General features: G+C 35.7%; 1 protein-coding gene across 3 annotated transcripts in view; it reads left to right on the top strand.

Annotated features, from left to right (window-relative positions):
• The window catches only part of LOC110286769 (Scm polycomb group protein like 2), a 126,435-nt gene extending 99,650 nt beyond the window's left edge, over positions 1-26,785 (top strand). For 2 of the 3 annotated variants that reach the window (XM_085837927.1, XM_085837926.1), the window contains exons 24-30: positions 5,299-5,382; positions 8,165-8,439; positions 10,269-10,383; positions 12,553-12,756; positions 13,934-14,116; positions 16,492-16,602; positions 26,537-26,614. In XM_085837927.1, coding sequence (XP_085694053.1) covers positions 5,299-5,382; positions 8,165-8,439; positions 10,269-10,383; positions 12,553-12,756; positions 13,934-14,116; positions 16,492-16,602; positions 26,537-26,544 — 980 coding nt within the window. In that variant the 3' untranslated portion in view covers positions 26,545-26,614. Of the gene's footprint in view, positions 1-5,298; positions 5,383-8,164; positions 8,440-10,268; positions 10,384-12,552; positions 12,757-13,933; positions 14,117-16,491; positions 16,603-25,013; positions 25,166-26,536 lie in introns of all 3 variants that reach the window. The other variant, XM_085837928.1, reaches the window with a different exon arrangement.
• Positions 26,786-27,368: the final 583 nt, after the last annotated feature.

The raw sequence follows: 27,368 nt of genomic DNA, 5'->3' as shown, positions 1-27,368 counted from the left end.
TTCCATCTTACGGTCAAAATGCCCTTCTTTTTATTTTATTTTATTTTTAAATAATTTTTTATTACGTATTTTCATCTATTACATTTCCAATGCTATCCCAAAAGTCCCCCATACCCTCCCCCCCACTCCCCGACCAACCCATTCCCATTTTTTGGCCCTGGTGTTCCCCTGTACTGGGGCATATAAAGTTTGTGTGTCCAATGGGCCTCTCTTTCCAGTGATGGTCGACTAGGCCATCTTATGATACATATGCAGCTAGAGTCAAGAGCTCCGGGGTACTGGTTAGTTCATAATGTTGTTCCACCTATAGGGTTGCAGATCCCATAGCTCCTAGGGTACTTTCTCTAGCTTCTCCATTGGGAGCCCTGTGATACATCCAATAGCTGACTTTGAGCATCCACTTCTGTGTTTGCTAGGCCCCGGCATAGTCTCACTAGAGACAGCTATATCTGGGACCTTTCTGCAAAATCTTGCTAGCGTATGCAATGGTGTCAGCGTTTGGAAGCTGATTATGGGGTGGATCCCTGGATATGGTAGTTGAAGTTCTTATCATACAGATCTTTCACTCCCTTAGTTAGAATCACGCCAAGGTGTTTCATATTATTTGTGACTATTGTGAAGAGTGTTGTTTTCCTAATTTCTTTCTCAGTCTGTTTATCCTTCGGGTCGAGAAAGGCCATTGACTTGTTTGAATTAATTTTATAACCAGCTACTTCACTGAAGCTCTTTATCAGGTTTAGGAGTTCTCTGGTGGAATTTTTAGGTTTGTTTATATATACTATCATATCATCTACAAATAGTGATATTTTGACTTCTTCCTTTCCAATTTATATCCCCTTCATCTCCTTTTGTTGTCTTATTGCTCTGCCTTGGACTTCAAGTACTATATTGAATAAGTAGGGAGAAAGTGGGCAGCCTTGTCTAGTCCTTGATTTTAGTGGGATTGCTTCCAGCTTCTCACATTTACTTTGATGTTGGCTATTGGTTTGCTGTAGATTGCTATCATATTTCAGTATGGGCCTTGAATTCCTGATCTTTCCAAAACTTATCATGAAGGGGTGTTGGATTTTGTCAAATCCTTTCTCAGCATCTAAGGAGACGATTATGTGGTTTTTCTCTTTGAGTTTGTTTATATAGTGGATTACGTTGATGGATTTCCATATATTAAACCATCCCTGCATTACTGGAATGAAACCTACTTGGTCAGTATGGATGATTGTTTTGACGTGTTCTTGGATTTGGTTGGTTAGTGAGAATTTTATTGAGTATTTTTTGCATTGATATTCATAAGGGAAATTGGTCTGAAATACTCTATTTTTGTTGGGTCTTTCTGTGGTTTAGGTATCAGAGTAATTGTGGCTTCATAGAATGAATTGAGCAGAGTACCTTCTGTTTCTATTTTGTGGAATAGTTTGAGAAGAACTGGAATTAGATTTTTTGAAGGTCTGATAGAACTCTGCACTAAACCCATGTGGTCCTGGGCTTTTTTTTTTTTTTTTTTTTTTTTTTTTTTTTTTTTTTTTTTTTTGGTTGGGAGACTATCAATGACTGCTTCTATTTCTTTAGGGGATATAGGACTGTTTCGGTCATTAATCTGATCCTGATTTAACTTTGGTACCTGATATCTGTCTAGAAATTTGTCCATTTCATCCAGGTTTTCCAGTTTTGTTGAGTATCGCCTTTTGTAGAAGGATCTGATGGTGTTTTCGATTTCTTCAGGATTTGTTGTCATGTCTCCCTTTTCATTTCTGATTTTGTTAAGTAGGATACTGTCCCTGGGCTCTCTAGTGATACTGGCTAAGGGTTTATCTATCTTGTTGATTTTCTCAAAGAACCAGCTCATCATTTGGTTGATTCTTTGAATAGTTCTTCTTGCTTCCACTTGATTGATTTCCCCCCTGAGTTTGATTGTTTCCTGCGTCTATTCCTCTTGAACAAATTTGCTTCCTTTTGTTCTAGAGCTTTTAGGTGAGTTTTCAAGCTGCTAGTGTGTGCTCTCTCTAGTTTCTTTTTGGAGGCACTCAGAGCTATGAGTTTTCCTTTTAGAAATGGTTTAATTGTGTCCCATAAGTTTAGGTATGTTGTGGCTTCATTTTCCTTGAACTCTAAATAAAAAGTCTTTAATTTTTCCTTTATTCTTGACGAAGGTGTCACTGAGTAGAGTGTTGTTCAGCTTCCACATGAATGTTGGCTTTCTATAATTTATGTTGTTATTGACTATCAGCATTTTTCGATGATGATCTGATAGGATGTATGGGACAATTTCAGTATTTTTGTATCTTTTGAGGCCTGTTTTGTGACCAATTATATTGTCAATTTTAGAGAATGTACCATGAGGTACTGAGAAGAAGGTATATTCTTTTGTTTTAGGATAAAATGTTCTGTAGATATCTGTTAAATCCATTTGTTTCATAACTTATGTTAGTTTCACTGTGTCTGTGTTTAGTTTCTGTTTCCACGATCTGTCCATTGATGAAAGTGGGGTTTTGAAGTCTCCTACTATTATTGTGTGTGTGAGGTGCAATATGTGCTTTGAGCTTTAACTAAAGTTTCTTTAATGAATGTGGCTGCCCTTGCATTTGGAGCATAGATATTCAGAATTGAGAGTTCCTCTTGGAAGATTTTACCTTTGATGAGTATGAAGTTTCCCTTGTCTTTTTTGATAACTTTCGGTTGGATATCAATTTTATTGGATATTAGAATGGTTACTCCAGCTTTTTTTCTTCAGACTGTTTGCTTGGGAAATTGCTTTCCAGCCTTTCACTCTGAGTTAGTGTCTGTCTTTTTCCCTGAGATGGTTTTCCTGTAAGCAGCAAAACGTTGGGTCCTGTTTGTGTAGCCAGTTTGTTAGTCTATGTCTTTTGATTGAGGAATTGAGTACATTGATATTAAGAGATACTATGGAAAAATAATTGTTGCTTCCTATTACTTTTCTTGTTAGAGTTGGCATTCTGTTCTTGTGGCTGTCCTCTTTTAGGTTTGTTCAAGGATTACTTTCTTGCTTTTTCCAGGGTGTAGTTTCCGTCCTTGTTTTTTTTTTTTTTTTTTTTTTTTTTTTTTGTTATTATCCTTTGAAGGGCTGGATTCGTGGAAAGATGTTGTGTGAATTTGGTTTTGTTATATGGAGTACTTTGGTTTCTCCATCTGTGGTAATTTATATAGTCCTTTGTGTAACTTTAAGTCTGCATGGGCTTTTCTCTGTCTAGGTATGTGTGTTCGTGTGTGTGCGCACGCTGCACACATGCTTGCACATGTTGGTGCATGTGTGACAGAGAATGATTGATTCATTGATTTTCATTCAGCTCACTTTTGGGCAGTGACATTTGTGAGATTTTATTTGTGAGATTTGGTGATGATACTAATAAGGAGACAAAGTCTTAGAGCAAACTTCTAGACTCTCTAGCAATTATGATCTTAGTTCCTGAGGCAGTGTAGTCTTACATTATGTACAGGAGTGTTCTGTTAATGTATCCATTCTGGTTGTGCTTCACCACTCCGTTTTTCTTGGTTGCCTTTAATTGTAATCAAGTCTTTGGCAGTCAGATATTTCCCCATTGAAGACTAAAGACTATGGTTACCTTTGGGTGTAAAGAAAGTGTTTATAGAAGGATGTTAGGGATTATTCTGGTTTAGCAAATTAGTTGTAGATTTGCTTCTAAAACCCATAACATCCCTATACAGAGTTTTAACTGGGTTTCCAGTGCCAGGTATGCTGTCCCTCTTGTAGAATGGGTCTTAAGTCCAAGTAGAGAACTGTTGGTTACTTTCAAGGTATGTGTACTGTTACTTCATCCTAAGAGTTACCATGACTTGGTTTTCATTTGTACATCCCATCAAAGCAAAGTGAGAACTTTCCATGACTAATTTATATTAAGGGGTTTATTATTTGTCATATGTATCAAAATATAGCATGTTCTAGCTTTAAATGTGCATACTCTTTTTTTATATCATACCTCAACAAAGCTGAGAAAAAACCCAAGGGCAAAAGAGTCACCAAGCCTTCTAAAGATCAAGCCATACCATTTCTCTTTGAAGTAGTAGGTCCCGGTGATTGCCACACTTTTCTTTTCCATATTACTTTACAAGATGATTTTTGTAGATTGAAAAATGGTATATTTTCTGATAGAAATACTTAATTTTTTATAGGAAAACAAATACAAAAAGTAGCAAAATGATAAATTCATCGAATTTTTTCCTGTGCTAAGTTAAATTTGACTCTTATTATAAGTTCATCCTTTTTATTTCATGTTGAAAGATAAAACTGTCGTGTTTGAAATTATAATTTAAATTCAATAATTCTCCCTTCCCTTTCCTCCTGGAAGCCTTCTATATACCCCTCCATCTCTCTGACAGTTTATGGGCTCTTTTGTCACTAATTTTCAGTGCTTATATTCAAAAATATATGTGTACATATACAGTCCTAAATATAACTTATTTAGTCTGGAAAAAGGTACCTGTATGTATGTTTACATGGGCTAGGTGGATTTTTCACACCAGACAGTGAATTGTCCTCTTTCCTGTGTATTCCATCTCCGTTTCCCAGCTTTCTTCAGTTTTGTATAGTCCTTTGTGTGAAGTTGAGGCCTTATGAGCATTTCTCTGTCCAGTTTGTATATGTATTGGTATTATTCTTGTTTAGTTCATGTTTGTGCAGTGATGTTGATGAGGTTTTATATGTATTTCTCTTTATTACTAGGAAACACAGTTTTAGAGCAAACTCCTTCGCCTTCTTGCTTTGTACAGGATTTCTGCCTCTTATTGGTCAATGTTCCCTTACGTGAAGGAGTGCTCTTTAGATATATTCATGCTGACTGCTTTCCTCCATTCTCTGTTTTCATTGGTTGTAGTCTATCCTAATGGTCCCTATGTATGCCACATTTTCTAGATGAAGAGTGAAGACTATAATTATTTGTATAAAGACAGATAGATTTTTGTTATGGCCTATCATTCTTTAGTTAAATTAGTGGTTGAAGATAGTCCCTCTAATAACCATCACTTTCCTAACACAAAATTTAAAACTGTGTTTCCAATACCAGACATGTTTTCCCTCATATTGAGTAGATTCTATGTCCAAGAAAAGAGCTTTTTTTGTTACTGCTGGAGGTATGCATGCTACTACTGCATTCTTAGAGTTATCACATCATCCTGTGCATTGTTACACATCATGTAAGCATAATGTGATCCCTTCCAAGAGTATGTTGCATTAGAAGCTTTGTTATTTAGCATGTAGAGTGGAAGATAATGTATTCTAGCTTTAAATGTACACAATTTTTGTTTTCATTTCATAACTCAACAAAGCTGAAAAAAAAACCAAGGGCAAAAGAGTCACCAAATCTCGGAAAGATCAAGCCCAGTTTTTAGCTGATGAAGAAGCAATGCCAGGTGATTGTTTTGCTTTGTTTGTTTTTTTTTATATTGTTTTTCAAGATGATTCCTCACTGTTGAATAATAGCATAATGCTTTTAGAAGTGGGTTTTTGTTTTAAGAAAACATACAAGATGTAGCACAGTGATAAATGGATAAAAATTGGTTTTAAATCAAATTTGTTGGCTGTTTTAATAAATTTGTCTTTTTAGAGAATTAAATTGTTTCCTGATTATGAAAAATTATTGTACCTAAAATTTCATTTTCACTAGCATTTTTGTTTAAAATAAGGTTTTATTTTTAATGATTTGTTAAAAATTCATACCTTATATTTTAATCTTACTGTGTTTCCTCCAACTCTTCCAATATCTGTCTTTATCTTGATTTGTATAGGATATCATGTTCCTTCTCTTTCTTAACAAATAGGAAATGTTTTCTTAAAGGTGCCTAATTTGTGTTTACATACTACTGAACATTGTCCCTGCCATAGAGTGTAGTTGATATGCACCCTGTCAGTCTATTGAAAAAAAATTTTTTTCTTTAATAGCAGCTATCAATTTTGAATATAGATTCTTAGCTAAGGGCTTGGGCTTTGTATCTACTTTACCTCATCCATGCTGGTATTTTATCTGGCTTGAGCTTGTGTAGGTCCTGTGTATTGTGTCATTTTCTTTGTTAGTTTGCAAGTGTGCTTCTCTGTTGTTTCCTAAAAATACTCATTCATTAAATTCCTTTTCTACCACTGTTTATAATTTTTCTGTCCGATTTTACACATAGATAACTGTATTTTGAGGTCATGGGAGTGATACAGATATCTCATTTATGACTGAATACTCCAAAGTCTCTTACTCTCTGCAAGTGGTCATATTGTAGGTCTCTACTAATTACCACTAGAAGAAGCTTCTCTCAGAGGGTGGAGGAAATCACAGTGATGATTGATCATTACTAATCAATACAAGTATGCCATTCATTACAAGTCATTTTATATACTGTGTCCACTTACCGGAATGATGCTAGTAGGATTTTACCTAGGACATTTGACCTATCTTGTCACAGATACTTCGCCTTATTACCAACATTAATTTTGGATTCCATAAGATAGAACCCCAATATTATTTGATTAACCCCCCAAATTATGTCACTAATGTGCCAGTGGATATATCTTGCAGAGAGGTGGTTATTGCTCAGTTTGTTGAGATTGTGGTCACTTTTCTTCTCTGGTAGTGTGTATATCATCTTTTCATACTCTAAGCCATAGCCAGTTGAAATGAAGCTTCCTTTTGTATATCAGTTGTTTTTTTCCACATTCCCTGACATAATATGTGGTGTGGTATTATGACTAAAGTTGTAGTGATCTTTGTAGTAGGTATTATGACTAGAGCTGTAGGGATCTGTGGAGTAGGATGTAGAGTCCTTTGAGTATATATCCAAGACTGGCATAGTTAGAGCTTGAGATAGATAGATTTCCATCTTTTTGAGGGACTACCACACTGATTTAAATAGTAGCCTTACAAGTTTGTGCTTCCACCAGCAGTGGGTGAGTATTCTCCTTACTCTACCTCCTTGCCATGACAAGCATAAGCTGTCATTTGTATTATTAATCTTGGCCATTCTGGCTAGGGTAAGGTAAGACTTTATGTGTTTTCCTGGTGTATGTGAATGTTGATCATTTTCAAAGGGTTTCTTGGCAGAAAATATAGAACAGATTTTCATTCTGTTCTATATCCTCCCTTTTTTTAAAAAAAAAGGGGGGGTAATTGTTTTCTTGGTGGCTAGCTTTTTTTTTAGTTCTTTGTATATTCTAGATATGCTATCCCTCTGTCATATCTACAGCTGGTAATGCGTTTCTTGGCATTTTCTGGTCCTTTTTGCCCAAATCATTATGTCCTTTGCTGTACAGAAGCTTCTTAGCTTCATGTCATCCCATTTATTAATTTTCCTTTTAATGTATGACCTACTGGATCTTTCTCAAAAAGTCGTTTGCTGTGCCCAGTGAGTGTTTGCCCATGGAATGGGTCTCAAGTTGGGCCAGTTCTTCATTGGTCATTCTCTCAGTCTCTGCTCTATTTTTATCCCTGTATTTCTTGGTAGAGAGGAAAATATTTTGTTCAGAAATGTTGTGGGTGGGTTGTTGTCATTATCCCTTCCCTTGGGGTCCTGCCTGGCTACAGGAGGTAGCCTCTTTAGGTTCCATATCATATCCCCATTGCTGTATTTCCGAAAAAAAAATGCTTGTAACTGTTTATACTTATGTTCAGGTTTTTAACCTTATTCCATTGTTCAACATGTCTACTTAGTTGATAGAATTTTTCTTTTTTCTTTTTGTGTTTTGTTTTGTTTTGTTTTGATTTTTCGAGACAGGGTTTCTGTGTGTATTCCTGGCTATCCTGGAACTCACTCTGTAGACCAGGCTGGCCTTAAACTCAGAGATCCACCTGCGTCTGCATCCCAAGTGCTGGGATTAAAGGAGTGTGCCACCACGCCCAGCCCGATAGATTTTTAGTTACTTCTTATATCTCATTGTGGGTTATGAATCTATTTAAATTATATTTGCTTTATCTTGATTTAACATTGATTACATATTTCAAAAAATGTGTTGATTTCTTTTAGAATTTTTAGTTTAGTAAAATATAGATTTTTTTTTAAAGTAGAGCTTTATGATTCTCCTTTTTATTTCTAATTTTGCTAGTTTGGATCTTGTTTAAAATAATTTTCATGAATAATCTTTGGGAAGTTTTAACAATAATCTGTCATAAGATAATGTTTGACTACATCATTTTCTTTAATTTTTGTTGCTAAGCTCTTTTCTCAGCTCTTAGTGTGAGCAGTACAGAGAAAACACCACCTTCTTCCTCTGAACAACCAAAGTCTTCTACCTCCGGGAAAACAAAATCCACCTCCAAAGGGGCTCAAACTTCAAGGAAGTCTCCACGGAAAACAAGTGTGCAACCAGTACCAAAGACAAGCAAGAAAGCAGGAAAATCTAAGTCTACTGGAAATACTTCATCCCCTAAGAAGGGCATTACTATTAAAATTGTCCTACCAAAGAAAAAGGGTGGAAAGTCTGGAAAAAAGGTTAGTCATATTTCATGCTAATTTGTATTGTAAGTCTCTATATTACACTGTTTTTAAATTCAGTTTAGCAATTTACTAAGACTATGCTAAGGTGGTTTTTTTTCTGTTTTTGTTTTTTTTTTCGGGTATCAAACGTATAATATTCTTTTTGTCTTAGTTAGGTTTTCTATTTTGATGAAACAAAAGCAACTTATGAAGAACTTACACTTCTGTATCACAGTGCATCATCAAAGCCAGTCAAGGCAGGAACTAAAACAAGGAAGGGAGGGGAGCTGGAGTTGGGAGTCAAGTAGGAGTAGTATGTAAAGTAAAATTATCACTAGACAAACTTAACTAATATTGACTGGTGAGGCAAGAATAAAAAGTACATGTCTTGGAGAATAAAAGAGAATCTAATATGAAAAACTGAAACTATTAAAAACTAAGAAAGACTAAGTTGAGATTTTTTAACGTGTAGTTAGTCAGGAAGAAAAGAGGGAAGGATAGATTCGGGCAAGAAAATACTGAAGAAAAATTTATACAATCATTGTTAGGTTTATATTTTAGATATAAATGCATAAACTAGTTGCATTATGAAAGCCTGGGTGTGAAGGATAAGGATCTATATAAGTTTAACATTTTATATAATATGGTACAATATGAATTTTTATATGCAAAGTATGGAAAGTTATGAATGAACTTTTATTCTAATGTAAAAAATACTAAGTATATATAATGGATTTTAATTATTCAAATAATCCCTCAAAAGATAGGATGAGTAGAATAAGAACAACAAAAAGAATGAAACAATCAAAAACCACATAATAAAATGGTTTACTCAGACCCAAATATAATAATAGTTACATTAAACATTAATAGATTATAAACTAAAATGCTGAGATATTAAAATGCAATTTTGAAATGATTCAAATATATAATGTCTATACAATGTGCATACTAAATATAAAGGCAAAAATCTCAGCAATATTATCTTGCATATCTAGTATCTCAGTGGTATATCAGTATAATCTTTATTTCAGTGAATGCTTAACACATGGAAGAAAATAGTATCATCTTGTTTTTAAGATATTGTTATTTCTATTTAACACATCTAAATTTTATAAAAATTAGTATGAAATATTTGTAAATATATTATGATAAAGCATATGACCAGGTTGTTCTAAACCAGTAACAATAATATGTTAATGGTAAGAAACAATGAACTTGAAATTTTATGTGAAATACTTTTTTTCCCATCACAATTCTTTTTTATTAGATATTTTCTTCATTTACATTTCAAATGCTATCCAAAAAGTCCCCTATACCCCCCCCCCCCTGCTCTGCTCCCCTACCCACTCACTCCCACTTGGCCCTGGCTTTCTCCTGTACTGGGGCATATAAAGTTTGCAAGACCTAGGGGCCTCTCTTCCCAATGATAGCCAACTAGGCCATCCTCTGCTACATATGCAGCTAGAGACAAGAGCCCTGGGGGTACTGGTTAGTTCATATTGCTGTTCCTCCTTTAGTGTTGCAGACCCCTTCAGCTCCCTGGGTACTTTCTCTACCTCCTTCATTGGGGGCCCTGTGTTCCATCCTATAGATGACTGTGAGCATCCACTTCTGTGTTTGCCAGGCCATGGCATAGTCTCACAAGAGACAGCTATATCAGGGTCCCTTCAGCAAAATCTTGTTGGCAAGGATGGACCATCTAGATACTGCCCCACCTGGGGGTCCATCCCATAATCAGCCACCAAACGCAGACACTATTGCATACGTGAAATACTTTTTAATGCATTTGAAAACATATACTTGTATATAACTGTATTCTTCATACCTTTTATTTTTAACAGGAAAAAAGTATTCCAGTTATTTCTTCTACATCTTCAGCTTCTTTAAGTACACTGATAAAAAGTTCTTCATCTAATAAGACTTCTGCGGGGCCATCTAAAATAGTGATGTCTACAGGTAAGTTAGTGTTTTCAAAACAGTGATAAAATTTACATATTTTTCAGCACTAATTTCAGTATTGTTGAAGTCCTGGAAATACGTAAAATACTAATACTTTTTGGTATACTGATAGTTCAGTTTAATGTTAGGCAAAACTTGTCTATTTAAATCCATGTCACCTCAAAATCAATATCTCACATTTTGAATGTGGCATTATTAAATTCTTTCTTTTCACAATATTTTATCATTTTTTATTATGTGTTTTCCAAGGTAACTCATGCTTTTTGAAAACAAATTTTTCTGTCAAAGGACCTAGTGATTTTATTTTTTATACATTTGAAAGAGCACAGACCCAACCAAATCCTTTTTTATCAACTCCTATACATTTTTAAAATTTTTTCCTATTTTCCTATATGAGCTTTTTGCCTATACTTGTATCTCTGGACCATGTGTGTATATCTAGTTCCCAGAATAAGATGTCTGATCCCCTGGGACTACAGCTAATAGACAATTGTAAGCTACCATGTGAATGCTAGGAAGCAAACTCATGACCCCTGGAAACAGCAGCGAGTGCTCTTCACCATTTGAACCATCTCTCCATCCCCCTTCCTGTTTAAAAAAAAGTATGTCCTATTCTTTATATCCTTAATTACTACTCTTATACTCTTATATTTCTTCCTACTTACAATTTTTCTTTCTCACTTAAAGGAAATTATTTTTCAAAATATTAATTGTTTTTCAAAGTCTATTTTTGTACACCTCATTTTTATTTTTTCTCATTTTTAATGAATACAAGTTAATCTATCTAATCCAAGAATTTAAAATCTGAAACTTTGGAGTACTGACATGAAGTAAAACCCATCTGACTTGATAAGATGGGTTGCAATCAAAACACAAGTGCCCCCAAATTATTGTATAAAGCCACCTCCAGGCTCTGTGTATAACATGTATATGAAGCTATACATGCATTTTATGCTCAGACTTGTATCCCATCAACAAGTTATCTCAGTATGTTTATATTACTATTTTAGTCCCAGTGATTTCCTCCAGGGGTGTTGGACATGTGCAGTAGACAGATGGCAGAATATTGAAGTCCTTCCTTTGTGAAGTCTTTCCTTCACTTCCTGGGTGTATATGTAACATTAGTACCTTGGGTTGAATGTTTAATCATGATTTCATTTTTTTGTGACAGAGCCTATCCTTCCTCCAACTGTTGGGCCAAGTCAAATTGTCACATATTTCAACACAGTGAAGTTTTTCAGTACAAATTAAAATACGCTAAAATGTTCTTGTTTTAAGAAAAGTAAACCTGTATTTTTTTTAGTATACATTGTTTTGCAGTTGATTTTTGTGATGAAAATATCTTCACTAATACCATGATTATAAATGAGAAATTTTTGTACAAAGAAAAAAGTCTAAAATTTTCTCAACAAGCCTAGGCATATAAAGAAAGAACATTTTTCTTTTGATATTTAAAATTCATGTCATTAGAATTTACTATTACATCCTCAAGTCACTTGATTATTTTAGAAAATGCAATTGACATACACTGTTGGTGATGTAGAAGATAGTTATAAGTGAATAAGGATGATGCCCCTCCTCCCAGGCCCTTCCTCACACAGTTCCTACCCCTAGCTTTCTTAGACTTCACCTCTGAGAAGGGTGAGGTCCCCCATTAGTACCAACCTACCCTGGTACCTCAAGTCACTGCAAGACTAGGTATATGTTGTCACACTGAGGATAGCCAAGAAATCCCAGTTTTCAAAGGGAATGCATGTTTTTTGCACAGTGAAGTAGGGTGGGTAGAACTCTAGGAGAAGTTAGGGGAAACATCTAAATTTAAAGAAAGACATGAGACTACTCTTTCATTTTTGTAACATTTGTTGTATAATAAACTAAAAATGATTTTATGATGCCCAAGTCTTCTCAATCATAAATTTTATATAATCCATTTGAATAGTATTATAAAATGTTGTGTAAACATTTTTTTTTACTATTTGCATGTTTATTACTTTCACATAAACATGTTACTATATCTGCATGCTTTCAGTAGCAGACATGGTCATGAATCTGAACTATATTTAAGTTTCCTTTAAATGAAGTCATGAGTATGATATGGCAATTATGTAATATTTTCACAAAATTAATCTTAACTCATCTAATTATTAATATATATTTTCTCTTAAGTTTGTGTGTATATAAATAAACATGGAGATTATGGCCCCTTCCTGGATCCACAGAAGGTTCAGCAACTACCTAACCACTTCGGTCCAGGCCCTGTGAATGTCATTCTCCAGCGGATTGTGCAGGCCTGTGTCAATTGTGCCTTTCAGGCCAAGGATGTGTTTCTATTTCTTAAAACAGATAATAGAGGAGGAGAAATGATAACTGGTATGCTAACCTAATTCTTTTTCCATTAATTAATTTATTTGTTCACTCTAAATTCCAGTCATAGCCGCACCCCTTCCAGGCCCTTCCTCACAGAGCTCCTACCCCTATCTTAGGCTTTACCTCAGAGAAGGGTGAGTTCCCCCATTAGTACCAACCCACCCTGGTACCTCAAGTCACTGCAGGACTAGGTATATGTTGTCACACTGAGGATAGCCAAGAAAGTCTAATTATGGGGACAGGATCCACAGGTAAGCAACAAAGTCAGGGTAAGCCCCAAGTTGTTGGGAGAACCTGATCAAGACCAAGCTGTACATCTGCTACATATGTGCAAGAGGCCTGGATCCAGCCCTTGTATGCTCATTTGTTGGTGGCTCAGTCCATGGAAGCCCCCTGGGGCCCAGAATAGTTGAATTGACTCTGTTGGTCTTCTTGTGGAGTCCCCATCCCCTCAGGGTTCCTCAATCCTTCCCCAAACTCTTACACAAGACTTCCTGAGCTCTATGTGATGTTTGCTTGTGTGTCTTTGCATCTCTCAGAGGACAGTTATGCTAGGTTTCTGTCTATAGCAGAACTAAGTATTATTAATAGTGTCAGTGTTCTTGCTCTTGGGATGGATCTCAAATTGGCCCAGATACTGGTTGGTCAGTCCCTCAATCTGTGCTCAATCTTTGTCCCTGTACTTCCTGTAGACAGGACAAATCCTATGTCACACAAAAACCAAAATAGATAATTCATGTCAGTATAATACTATAAATTTTAATAAAAGGTACAGAACAGTGTGACTCAAAAAGAAACCTTGTGGAGGTTAAGTAAAAAGGCTAAAGATTGTAGCTCATAGTGTATGCCCCTTGCATGTGCAAAGCCCTGAGTTTAGTCTCAAGCACCATAAATATTTTTTTTTAAATGGAGTAGGAGAGAGGTAATTTGTAGCTGGTGTCTACCGTGATTTTATACTATAACCTTTGCACTCATGGGATGTTTAGAGTAGAAAGATTACTGTAAATCAAGCCATTTTTTTTAAATCTTGTTTGTAAATATTTTAAATAGAAATTGCTGTCAATGCCTTTTAAGTTTCAAAACCCAAAAGTAAACTTAAAGCACACTTCCTGAATTGATTCTTCTGTTACTGTATTTCTACAAAATGACTGATGACTGCCATTGCTTTCCTACTTCATAGCCTTCTTTGATGGGAAAGTTCATACTGTTCAGCTCCCTCCAGTGAATAGTGCATCATTTGCACTTCGCTTTCTTGAAAATTTCTGCCAAAGCCTGCAGTGTGATAACTTTTTGAGTAGCCAGCCTTTCAGACGTGAGGCTCAAGTTCCTACCCCAGATACAAACACTGATCAAAGCAAACCAGGTAAGAAAATAGACCTTTTTAAAATATATATACTAAACATTTAAGAAAGTGTGTGTGTGTGCACACATGCGCGGTTCACATATGTGTATGAATATGTGGAGGTTGGAAGCAGTGCACAGGTGGAGGTCAGAAATTAAGTTTATGGAGTCAGTTCTCTCCTTCCATATTTGCATGGGTTTTAAGAATTGAACTCAGATCACCAGGCTTGCACAGCAAGTGTTTTTATCTGCTGACTCATAATATGTTATTTTGCATTTTATACTTAGGAAATAATGTGGTTATTTCAGAGTTTCTCTTTCCTCAGGATTTAGCCACACTGAACTAACGGAAAAAAATGTATATAATTAGACTTTGTTCACGTAAAGTGAGAAACAAATTTCTTACTGTATTCCTAATGAACTTGAGAATCAAAGCCATTGCATTATGTTTTGCTTTTTTGTGACTAATTGATAGACATTTTCTGTTAGGCTAGGGCATATCTTTAACATTACTAATCTAAAGAAATAAGTAAAGACTATTGAGCCCTTAAATTATAAAGAATATTATTCTCAAAATTAGCTCTTGTTACCTGTCTTCCATAAAACTCTCAAACTGAAGGCTGAATAAAAAGATGAGTGTGATGTTGTCCTATAGAACCAAAGGTGGTATTCTTATTTCCGATCTCTACAGTTAGAAAGCTGTCTGAGCTTTCTGGCCAATATTTTGGAAATAAAGTTTGTTGCTCTTTCATATGACTATGATTAGCAAAGTCTCTCCTGTCTGTTCCTTCATTTTCTTTCTACTTCCCATTAGACCATTCACTGGTTTAGTAAAGTGATCTCCTACTTGAAATACTCTTTCTGGTTTTTCCTTCTGGTATAACTGCCAAGTCATTATTTTGAAATAAAGTTATGATACAGAATGTCCTTGCATGAAAGTATAGTACTCATGAGGTATTGAAATTTATCAAACCTGGGTTTCAGTGCTGGCTCTGTAACCTGTATACTAAAAGGACATGAAGTCTGGCAGACCTAAATTTTAGTCCAGTGCATACTGTTAATTAGTATTATACTTTGTGGGCAAAATTACTGATCCTCCTTGATTTTCAGTTTGCCTCTTTGAAAGGTTCTGAGTTGTGAGGAAATATTGAACAGCCATATCTATTCCCACAGACCTCTAAACTCAAACACGGAAGTAGTTAAGGTAGTCCAAGTTCTGTATGAGACACAGTATTGATTGCGTTCAGGTGTAGCCTGGGCAGCTTTGTGAGTGAGATCCTTTATTAAAAATTGAAGGTAGAGACTGCCCCACCCGGGGATCCATCCCATAATCAGCCACCAAACGCAGACACTATTGCATATGCCAGCAAGATTTTGCTGAAAGGACCCTGATATAGCTGTCTCGTGTGAGGCTATGCCAGTGCCTGGCAAATACAGAAGTGGATGCTCACAGTCATCTATAGGATGGAACACAGGGCCCCCAATGGAGAAGCTAGAGAAAGCAACCAAGGATCTGAAGGGGTCTGCAACCCTATAGGTGGATCAACAATATGAACTAACCAGTACCCCGGAGCTCTTGACTCTAGCTGCATATGTAGCAGAAGATGGCCTAGTTGGCCATCACTGGGAAGAGAGGCCCATTGGTCTTGCAAACTTTATATGCCCCAGTACAGAGCAAGGCCAGGGCCAAGAAGTGGGAGTGGGTGGGTAGGGGAGCATGGCGGGGGGAGGGTATAGGGGACTTTTTGGATAGCATTTGAAATATAAATTTAAAAAATATCTAATTTAAAAAAAGAAAAAAAAATAGAAGGTAAGTCATCTGATATATAACTCAGTGGTAGAGTGTTCTCTCTCTCTCACTCTCCCTCCCCACCCCCGTGTGTGTGTATGTGTGTGTGTGTGTGTGTGTGTGTGTGTGTGTTCATCTGTGCCCATGTCTGTAGGCTATATGAAATATAGGCGTATATTTCTCTAAATTCTTCTAAATTATTGAAAATGCACACACAGAAACATAAGATTGTATGTGTGTGTATGTATGTATGTATGTATTTGAATGAAAGTGCCTACAAAGCCCAAAGAGGGGCATCATCTCTTGGAGCTTACAGACATTTTTAAGCTGCCTGATGTGGGTGCTGGGACCTCTTCTCTAATGATTTGATAAAGCAATAAGGGCTCTTAGCTGCTGAGCCATCTCTTTGGTCCAAGTGTTTAATATTATATTTTAGTAGAAATACCTAATAAGATTCAGGGAACCTGGTATGATAATCCAATAATAATTGTCAGGTTGATGAAATTATAGTATACAAATTACTTTAAAGCAAATTCTCCATACAGATAATATAACAAAATGACTATAGTAATTGTAACATGTACTTTTTTTAAAATAAAAAAAAACAGAAAATGGGGAACCAAAGGAAAAGAGAAGCCTCAAACGATTGTCTCTGCATCCTCACCGTTCTGCTCCTGTCTCATCTAAGGTTCCCAGAAAGTCTGGGCAAGCCTCTAAAGGTAAATAGCATTCACACACACAGAATTGAAGAACTCTCAGTCACCACCTATGATATATGCTCTTCTTCGTTTGATAGTGTTGAGTGTAGGAAGTAAAATTCACCCATATCTGACAATTTGTTTATTACTTTGGTCACTTGAGCACTGCATTCCTTTCAGAAATGTACTATTGTCATGTTTTTCCTATGGATTAAAAAAAAAAAACAACTTAGAATGGGCCCATCTATTCTGCTTTGCATTGTTACAAACTAAGAGAAAATGCAAGCAAATGTGAGAAAACAACAATCTGGTCATGAGCAATAGTTCTGAAAAATTATGCTTCTAAGAAATGATGTTTTCAAGAAGTTTACAACTTTGGTGGTAAGAATGGAAAGATACACTTAAATTGTTATAAGAAACATAGATATGGATAAGAATCAAGTATTTCAGAATATTGTATATTACTATGTATGATGAAAAAGAGCTGGCCATGTACTTTGTGTTAGAAGCTTATTCAGTATAGCATGAATTAAGTGAACTGTTGTTGGAAATAAGATATTTTTCTTAAGAATTTCATATATACTTTTAGTGTCTGTTGATTAAGCCCCACATCATTCCATCTCCTTACATTTTTACTATTCCTTTCCAATTTCATGGGTTCACTCTCTATTATTGTTGTTCTTTAAACCCAAAGTCCATATAGTTCTGCTAGCATTACATACATGGAGCATAGGCTGTGAAGGGCTGCATCCCTCCCCCCACAAATATCAATTGCCAGTAGTTCCTTAATTTGGGGTGAGACCTCCTTTCATACCCATGCTGGGATTTTTATCTGGTTTGATCTTGTGCATAAAGTCACAGCTGTTGTCAGTTCATATATACAATTGCCAAATTATATCTAGAAAATACTGTTTTATTGCAGTTATCCACTTTTCCCGATCATAACAATCTCTCTGCCCCCTCTTCTGAGATGATCCTAAACCTTGAGGGTACAATATAGTATAGATTCCCAATTAGGCTGAGCACTCTGTAATTATTCTCTATGCCTTGATTAGTTATGGGTCTCTGCTATTTTCCATCTACTAAAAAACAAAAACAAACAAAATTACTTATCTAGGGAGAGTTGAGGGATATATGCATAAATCTTTTTAAGAGTCAGTTTAATACTATGTCTACTTAGCAGAATAATAGTACGTTCTCCACTAGGACCTGTGACGTATCTAGATTCAGGTCCTTGCCCTGTCGAACATGAGTTCTATCTTCTGAAGGCTCAAATACAATCAGAAAATGATTGGTTACTCCCTACCAGTCATACCACCATTGTAACAGTAGATGTATCTTGACAGACCATAATTATAGTAGTTTGCAGGGCTCAGATCTGGGTAAGACCAGTGACTACTTTTCTTCTTAATAGTATACCTAGTACCATCTAGCACTATGAAAGCTAGCCAGTAGCTTACAGGTCAGAACCGCTATATTTTTCTATGCCCAATGTGGTATCTTTACCAAGTAGGTTCTTATTATCAATTCTGGGTAATAACTAAGAGCAATAGTAGTAGCCTCAGTTTAAATATTTAATGGTCTGTGAAGCTCCACTAAACAACCATTTCAAAAGAGGTAACTCTTTCCTGGCACTAAGTTTTTATTTAATATTCTACCATGTCCATGAGAAGCCCATTTGAACTTTTTATATATGTATATATTTCAGGAAACTTGTACAGTTGTAGGTTTCCATCTGGCTTTTTCAAATGTCCTTAGGTGTTAGTTATCTCTCTGAAAATTCTCTCCTCTATCCTGCCCGTAACCCACTTAACCCTTCTTGTTCCATTATTTTCTATTACCCTTAATGCCACCTGTATTCTTTGTCCCTTCTTTTAAAAGTACCTGCATTGACCCCTTACTGTTTTTCTAACTTCTATAAGTGCTGTAAGTTAAACACACATATGTGAAAATTCAAAGCGAGAGTTCACATATGAACAAGAATGTGCGATATTTTTCTTTCTAAGTCTGGGTTGCCTTATTCACGGTAAATTCTGATTCCATCCATTTTTTTATGTGTGTAAATTTCCTGAATTAATTTTTCATAACAGCTGAATAATAGTCCACAGTGCGAGTGTACCTCATTATCATTAACCACACATCAGTTGATGCACATCTAGACTGTTTCCATTTCCTGACTCTTGTGAATATAGAGCAGCAATGGACATGGATGAACAAGCATCCCTGTGATAGGATATAGAGTCCTTTGAGTATATACCCAAGAGTGTTTTAGCTAGGTCATATGATCAATATATTTTGGAGGCCCATCTGTACTGATTTCCATACTGGATGTAACAGTTTACACTCCCACCAAAATTGAGTGAGTGTTCTCTTTTCGCCATATCGACACTAGCATTTTTTGTCCAACTCCTTTTTTCTTTTTTAACTTTTAGCAGTACAAACTTGGGTAATACGAAACCTCAATGTAGCAGTAATTTCCATTTCACTTATGGCAAAAGATATTGTAGAGCTTTTAAATTTTTCTAAGCCACTTGTACTTTGTCATTGAGAACTCTTACTTAGCTATGTGCCAAAATTCTTGAGTTTATTTTGTTGATGCTTAGGTTTGAGTTATTTTTATATTCTAAAAAAAAAAATAGCCTTCTATGAGATTGTAAAGAATTTTTCTCATTCTGTAGACTGTCTCATCACTCTGATGGTATCCTTTGCTGTACTGAAGCTTTTTATTTCAGGGGGTCTCAGTTAATACCTGCAACTACTAGAGTTCTGTTCAGAAAGTCAGTGGTTGCATCTAAAAGTAGAAGTATATCCCCTTCCCTTTTCTCTAGCAGATTTAGTGTATTGAATCCTACGTTGAGACCCTTGATCCATTTAGAATATAGTTTTGTCCATTCTACATTTCTATATTCTTCCATATTTCATTGAAGATGCTACCTTTTTTTCCAACATATAATTTTGGCTCTTCTGTTAAAAGTGATGTAGGTATAAGAGCGTAGAATTGTATCCAGGCCCTAGGCTATAATCTGTTTTTATTGGATTTTGAAGGAGATTACAGATTGCATTGAATCTGCAGATTCATTTTTGGCAGGATGGACATTTTCGCTGTATTGTTCCTACCAATTCATAAGCATGTAAAGTCTTTCCATTTTCTTTCATTTCTTTCAGTCTTAAAATTTTTATTATATAACAAGCCTTTCAAATCCTTTCTTATATTTATTCCAAGGTTATTTATTTATTTATTTATTGATAACATCTTACTTGTAACTCTAGTGGCTTGTAACTTACTATATTGGCCATTCTGCCCTCAAACTCACAAAAATATGCCTGTCTCTGTTTCTTCCGTGCGAGGATAAAAAAATACAGTAGGAAAACCAAGACTTTTCTTATTGTGGAGATTGACCTCATAGGCTCAGATATTTGAATGTGTGATCCCTAGTTGGCAGAAGTATTTGGGAAGGATTAGGAGTTATGGCATTGTTGAAAGAGTTATGTTACTGGGGCTCGACTTTTCACAAGAGAGATCCATACGCTTTGCCTTCTGGTTGTGTTTCAAGATATTTTCTCAGCTACTGCTCAATGCCATGCCTGCCTATTGCCAAGCTCCCTGCCATAATGATTATGAACCCTATCTCTGTATAACTATAAACCCCATATTAAATTCTCTCCTTGGTAAGTTGCCTTGGTCATAGCTGTTTTGTCAGGGCAATAGATAAGTAACTAAAATAGAAGTTGGTACCAGGGAGTGGTTTATTGCTATAACAAGCCAGGCCATTCTGGTTTTTGGAGGGATATGGAAGACTTTGGGACTTTGGATTAAGAACACTACACATTAAAACCTATAAATGCATTTTAATGAGCTATCCTAGTAGGAGCTTAGAAGATAATAGCACTGAGAGTGATGTGAACCAACTCATAAGATTTCAGAGAGAAACAACATTAGCAACTTCTCTAGTAATATTTTGTGTAAGCTTAAGAGATTTCAGATAGAAACAATATTAGCAGGTTGGCTACAGGCTGTTCTGGTAATATTTTGGATAAGATTGTGGCTGACTTTTGCCCTTGTCTCAAAATCTCCATGAAGCTAAATTGAAGAGTTTTGGATTAATTTCCTTTGCAGAGGAGATTTCAAGACAGCCAAATATTGACTCTGTTATGTGGTTAGTAGTGATCACTCTTATGCAAATCTACAATGAAAAAGAACAAGGAGGGCTACAAGAAATAAAATATATACATGTGGTTTGAAGAGAAAATGACCACCAGGAAATTTTATGTTGGAACCTTGGTTTGTGCTGAAAGAGATAAGGAGAAATGGAAGAAAGGGGGTGGTAACCTCTGGGCAAGATCCCACCGCACTAATCCTACAACTTGTGAAAAGTTTATCTGTTCCTAAAGAGCAGCAACAAATCAAAGCTTTTTAAATAAAATACCAAGGAGGAGGCCAGGTTCTCTACCAAGCAGGCAGCAGAACTTGACAGCTTTGCCCACATGGTCTGGCTTTAGATTCAAAGACACAAGAGTAAAGGGTTTGTGGAGTCCTCTTACACCATTAAAGAAAGCTTCTGAGGCCAGGAATGTGACAGGGAAGTCCCTGCATGGAGGCCAAGAGAGGCCATTGCATGAAGCTATGAAAGTGAAGCCTGGACTGTATTGGAGACCTCAAGATATTGGAGATGACAGAGCTGTAGTATACCTGCCAAGGACAGCTGCACACAGGGAGTGGAACCAGTTCAAGAGATAAATGTGTTGCAGTCAACAAAGCTGGAAGGGCAGAGCCATCTGATCCTTTTGACATCCTAACAACTACAAGATTTGGAATTTGCCCTGCTAGTGATAGTATTTCATTACTGTGTCCCATTCCTCCCTTTGGAATAGTAATGTGTATTCTGTGCCATTGCATGTCGGGTGTATGTAATATCCTTTTAATTTTACAGGGGCTTACAGTTAAGAAATCGCCTCTAATCTCAGAAGAGACTTTGGACTTTTAAATAGTCTTGATATTGAAAGACTATTGGAGACTTTGGAAGTTGAACTAAATGTATTTTGCATAATGGCTACAAGCCTATGGGGACCATGAAGTGGAATGTGAATGTCACCCATAGGCTGATAGAGTTGAATATTTCATCCCCAGTTGCTGGAAATGTTTGAGAAGGATTTGAAGCTGTGGCCTTGTTGGAGAAGATGTGTCACTGAGGGTGGACATTGAGGTTTCAAAAGCCAATGCCATTCCTGGTTAGTGTGCACATGCTCTCTTGCCCCCTCTCTTACTCTGCCTGCCTGCCTGCCTCATGCTCATGGATCAGATGTAACCTCTCAGCTACTGCTTCAGCACTATGCCTGCCTGCCTATTGCCATGCTCTCTGCCTTGATGGTCATGTGCTCTAGGCCTCTGGAACTGGAAGCTCCCATATTAAATACTTTCTTTTCCCTTGCTCATGGTATTTTGTCATGGCAATAGCAAAGGACCTAAGGCCGTCTTCTAATAGTATTTGAGCTGGTGAAAATAGTCTCTTTTCCTACTGTAGTGTTGTCTCCTAAGGGACCCAGCATGTCTAAAATGAAGTTTCCCTGAAACTTCTGAGAATTCATCAGTGGGTGATGCTTTGTATCCTGTACATACTTCAGTTTCCACAGGTGTTTCTGAGATTGTGTCAAATATCTCAAGCACATCTGTAGTTGTAAAAAAAAAAGTCATCTACCTTAAAGACTTTTAAGCACATTAAATTCCAATGGAAGAAGAAAAATGAAGGTATATTCAAGAACAGTGTTTCTCGGTCAATGTGTTTATCTTTTTCCTTAAAGATTCCATGTCCAACTATACCCCAGAGTATTTTTTAAAATGGCAAAATTATAGAAGTCAGGTTCTCTTTCATAACATTGCTAGCAACAATTCTGATGTGGCTGTTCCTATCTTTGTAGCATCTCGGAAGTGACTGGCAATTTGGATCACCAACCATATTTGATAGCGACTTCTTGGACTTTAGTATTTCTCAAGCAGTTTTAAACAATTCCTGAGTTACTTTGAGGACTCGAAATACTCTCAAGGCCAAGAAGGACACATTACTTCTCATTTCTGAAGTGCTGTCTTATCTGTTGAGACCTTTCCTTGTACCAGCCTATGTGTGGCTCTTGGATCAGGTCTCAGGCATCCTGTTTTTATAACCACACCATTTCCCTATTTACCATATCCTCTGTCATTCTCACCAAGAAAAGGTGGCATCTTAATTCTGTAAAAAGTTGACATAGCTTTTTCTCTTGCTACAGTTTGCCACTTTAAGTATTATTAGTACAGGAGAGTAAAGAAATGTGTTCTATCTATTTTCTCTAGACTGGGTGGAAAAGTGAAGGATGTGGAAAGCAGGTATTCTACTTGGCTTTTATATCATGGATGTTATCTAGGATCCATCCTCACTGTACACATCTATAGCACATTGAATGGTTTTTTTCTATCCTTCCCCATCTTCTGTAGTATTTTTTCTTTTTTAAAAAGTGATATTGTTTAACAAGGGTCTAAAGATGGATATCTGTTTCATAATTAATATAAAATGTTATTTCTAAGTATGTTTACTAAATATCAACTTGTAAAAAACATTTTCTTTGTAAAAGAATTTAAAATATTATTCCTAATGATAGTTTCTGATTTACAGACATATGAGGAATACTACTGGTATGCCTAGGAATGGAGAGACATACATTGACATTGCTTGTTAGTAGTTTATGAAATCATTATGGAACATTATATGACAGGCACATATTTTATATGGCTACATACATAATACCATTTTTAACTTCCTTGAATAATAGGTACTGGTAAACATTTCAGTGAAAAAGATCTCAGAAGTCACTTGTCTATGATCCCCAAAAATAAAGGTAGCTGGGAAAATTCTTGAATCCAGACACTGCCTGCAACTCTAGAGAAGACATAACTTATCGTTTCATTGCAAAGATGTTTAGAGTTGTCATTATAATTTTCTTTCAGGTCCTATAAATTTAATTTAAGCTGAATTTGTCACTAATGGTCACACAATTGCTAATAACACCCCCCCCATTATTTGAATAAGAAAAATTGTTGACCTTTATAAAAGAACTTCAGTAACAGGAAAAAATCAAATCACTTTATTTCAGATATATTTATTGATACCGTAGTCTATACAGCCAGAAAAAAAGTATGACTGGACTTTGACTTATTCTCATGAGTAGTTTTTTTCCTATATCAGTTGAGTAATAACTATGTAGTGTTTACAATCTCATCTGATTATTAAAGATACAGTCTCAATTTTATTTCATTAATAGAGTAGTAGAAAGAGAAGATACTAATCTTATTTCTATTTAAAATTAGTTTCACCTTTACCTATATGCCTTTACATACAGTTAATCTAATCTGTAGTTAACATTTTTTGGAAGATATACCAAATTATGATGACAGAAACATTTTTAAAACCTAGGTTGATTTAGAAATATGATTAACCTTGTATTTTAATGTTTGTGCCATTGGTGAGTTAAAGTAATGTTGTAATTGTCCTAATTTCCAAATGGTATAACACTATCTGTAGACTTACTTGTCCAGCCAAGTTTCCCAGGAGAGCTGAGAATGTGACCCAGCAGAGTTGCAGATGACTTCATACTGCAGTGTTACATGTTGGACACTGCTGGCTACATTATCACCACTTTTACCTGCATTAATGAAGTTGAACAAAATTCAATTTATTTTTTATCACAAGATAATGGGGTACCCTGGTTATTTTATCCTTTTTACTAAATATATAAACATATTTATTGCTATGCAGTAAAGAATGGAAGAAGGATCAAATAAAAATTCTGAAACAACTTTCTGACCTAACTGAGCAGGAAATAATTTTGATTTCTTTAATCACTGTGATGGCAATCTAAAGTATAAAAGAGATGCTAACAATATCTATACTGAATAATTGAGGCAAACAGTCCAAATTATTAATGTTCCTCTCTCTCAAACATAATGGGGTTACTGAAATACATTTGATTAAAATATAAATAAATTAGGGGATTATAAACTTTTAAACTTCAGAGAGTCCCAGCATATATATCAAAATAAAGTCAACATAGAAGAAGAGATACTAAAAGAGCAGTTTGTGAGAAATTTTTTTGGATCTATTCTTGCTTGGGACCTAAGAGGCCTTGGATTGCTACAAATGTTTTATGATTGTTGAAGCTTTAAGGTACCTTCTAAAGTAAAATTGTTAATGTTCTTTGTGGGAGGCCCATTAGCACACTCTTACAGCAGCAGATCATCTTCATTCAGGCACTCATGAGATTTTACAGTTGGAATCTTGAGACCCTTCTTAGTTCCTTAACAGAAGGTTCCAGGAGTGAGAGCATTACTTTCTACCTAACATCTCTTCTTTCAGGATTATGATCAGGTCAAGTATGATTTGTTTTTTTTCCCCCTCCCGTTGAAGCTTCAAGTTATATAACTGTACCTGACCCCAGTGTCCTGAAACAAGGCTTCTGTAAGGACCCTTCAACCTGGTCTGTGGATGAAGTGATACAGTTTATGAAACATACTGATCCTCAAATATCAGGCCCCCTCGCCGACCTCTTCAGGCAACATGTAATGTATCTTTTGATCCGGTTTTCCTGCTGCCCTAATGCCTCTAAATGACCACTGTGCAGGCCTTTCAGTTTGATACTGAGTTTTATGGATGGTGGGGGAACCCTATCAACTGATCTTTTTCATTTGTGAGAAAGATTAATTTGCCCAACATTCAGGCCTTCAATGATAGATTAATTGCCTAATTCTTTAAATGGGTGTCCAAGTATCTAGTACACACAGCTTCAGGTTTTCAAGAGTCGGTATTACAGGATTACCATTCTCATGCAGACCACCCCTTCTTGTAATAACAAACATAAAAATCCTCCCCCAACCTGCTACCTGTTCTACTCTAGGACTATGAGTAGGAGGGGTTGACCTACAGCATATACCAGGGTGGCCTTCTCGTGATACCCAGTGAAACCAGCAACTCCATTATGATTTGAATACCAAATAATAGGCTTCTATAACATATATTGTATAATACAATAATAAAGAATTTTAAAAGAATTCCTTGTCACTGTTAAATAATGTGTTCACAATATTTTCTAACATAAAGTTATTGATTTAATGTCTCGTGTACACTATTTTATGCGTGCGTGTGTGCACATGTGTGTGCAGGTGCAAATACACATGTGTATTATGTCTATGGGAACCCAAAGACAAAAATCTCAAGTGTCATCTTCAGGAAGGCTATCCAGCCTCCTTTGAGACAAGGTCTCTCACTGCGATCTAGGGTCTCATCAGTTACATTACACTGACTGGCCAGTACACCCCAGAGATTGTCATGCCTCAACCTCTTCAGTGCTGGGATTAAAGTAGATGCCACCATGTCTGGCATTTTTACATGGATTCTGGAGATCCAACTCCAGGCTTCATGTTTTCAAGACAAGTGGTTTACTCCCTGAGCAATCCTTCCCAGCCCTCAGCCCCTGCCTCTTTTCAATATTTCAAGTAAATCATTATTTGTTTCAGCAGTTAACTAGCTTCAGACAGCTTATACCTTTCAATATGATGATGAAACTGAACAACACGTTTACAGTTTGCATGGATACTGACATACTCCTTTCCCTTCTCAGAAAGTTAACATACGGAATTCACTTCTATTCTCAATATTTAACCATTTATCATAGATATGTAGTAGTATTTTATTCAGTACATAGTAAAGCCAGATAATTTGATACTCTGGACATTTGTTTAAAATACTTGACTAGTTTCTTAATTTAAATTTACAAATTATCAGATAATGCTGTTATGCAAATCAGATTAAGTTTTTATAAGTATATAAATATATATATATATAATATATTGGAAATATTTTATACATTCTTATATATAAATAGTTTGATCAGCTATGAAAGAATTCTTACTATATTTTTCTTTTCTCTGTAGGAAATTGATGGGAAAGCTCTGCTACTACTGAAGAGTGAGCTGCTGATGAAGTATATGGGGCTGAAACTAGGACCAGCAGTAAAACTTTGTTATTACATTGAAAAACTTAAAGAAGTAAACCATAATTGAAAATGTGCAAATTTAGTTTAGAGATAATTCTCAGGTATACTGAAAACATTTTACTTTAATAGTAGTTTTCATCTCATCCTTTTTTTTTATTTTATAGAATGTTTTTATAGAAATATTTTATGAAAGTTGTAGTACATTAATAGTATACTCTTATTCTTTAAATACCATCTAATACGTTTGTATTAGCATAATTAAAACTGGCTGTTCATTATTTATGTCTTCAGTTATTTTTATTGTGTTTACAAGTGTTCTTCATGTGGCAAATAGAAGAAACGCTTTTATTTGGATTAATCTTTATATCTAGAACCAAACAGCTAAGCCCAAGGAGGAAAATACCAGCACTTCTAAAAACAGGAGAATTTTTTTCTTCAAAAGAGAATTTCAAGATGCACTTAAACTCTCCTCTGCTCAGTTATTTTAGTATGGTTTTACGGTGTTTTGTTCCTGATCTAGTAGTAGAGAGGGAAGAGCCATCTAAATTATTCTCTTCTGTCAGTGCCCTTTTTTGTTCATACTACAGGGGGAAAGCAATTTTATAAGCTTATATAAAGTGTTCTTACTAGTTTTTGATATTTTTAAACTGTGGGCTAGATTAAAATTGATAATTTTGTGCAGGAGATGTTTATTTTACCAGAGTGAATTGGAGAGAATTGGATAAATTTTATACCTATTTTACAACTTTCTCTATTTTTGCTAAACTTGA

The sequence above is a fragment of the Mus caroli genome, unplaced genomic scaffold (assembly GCF_978045245.1).
Source record: "Mus caroli unplaced genomic scaffold, Mus_caroli_1 scaffold_5, whole genome shotgun sequence".
Classification (NCBI taxonomy): Eukaryota; Metazoa; Chordata; class Mammalia; order Rodentia; family Muridae; genus Mus; species Mus caroli.
Note: the sequence above shows the minus strand (reverse complement) of the source record. Positions and strands in the feature narration are given on the sequence as shown.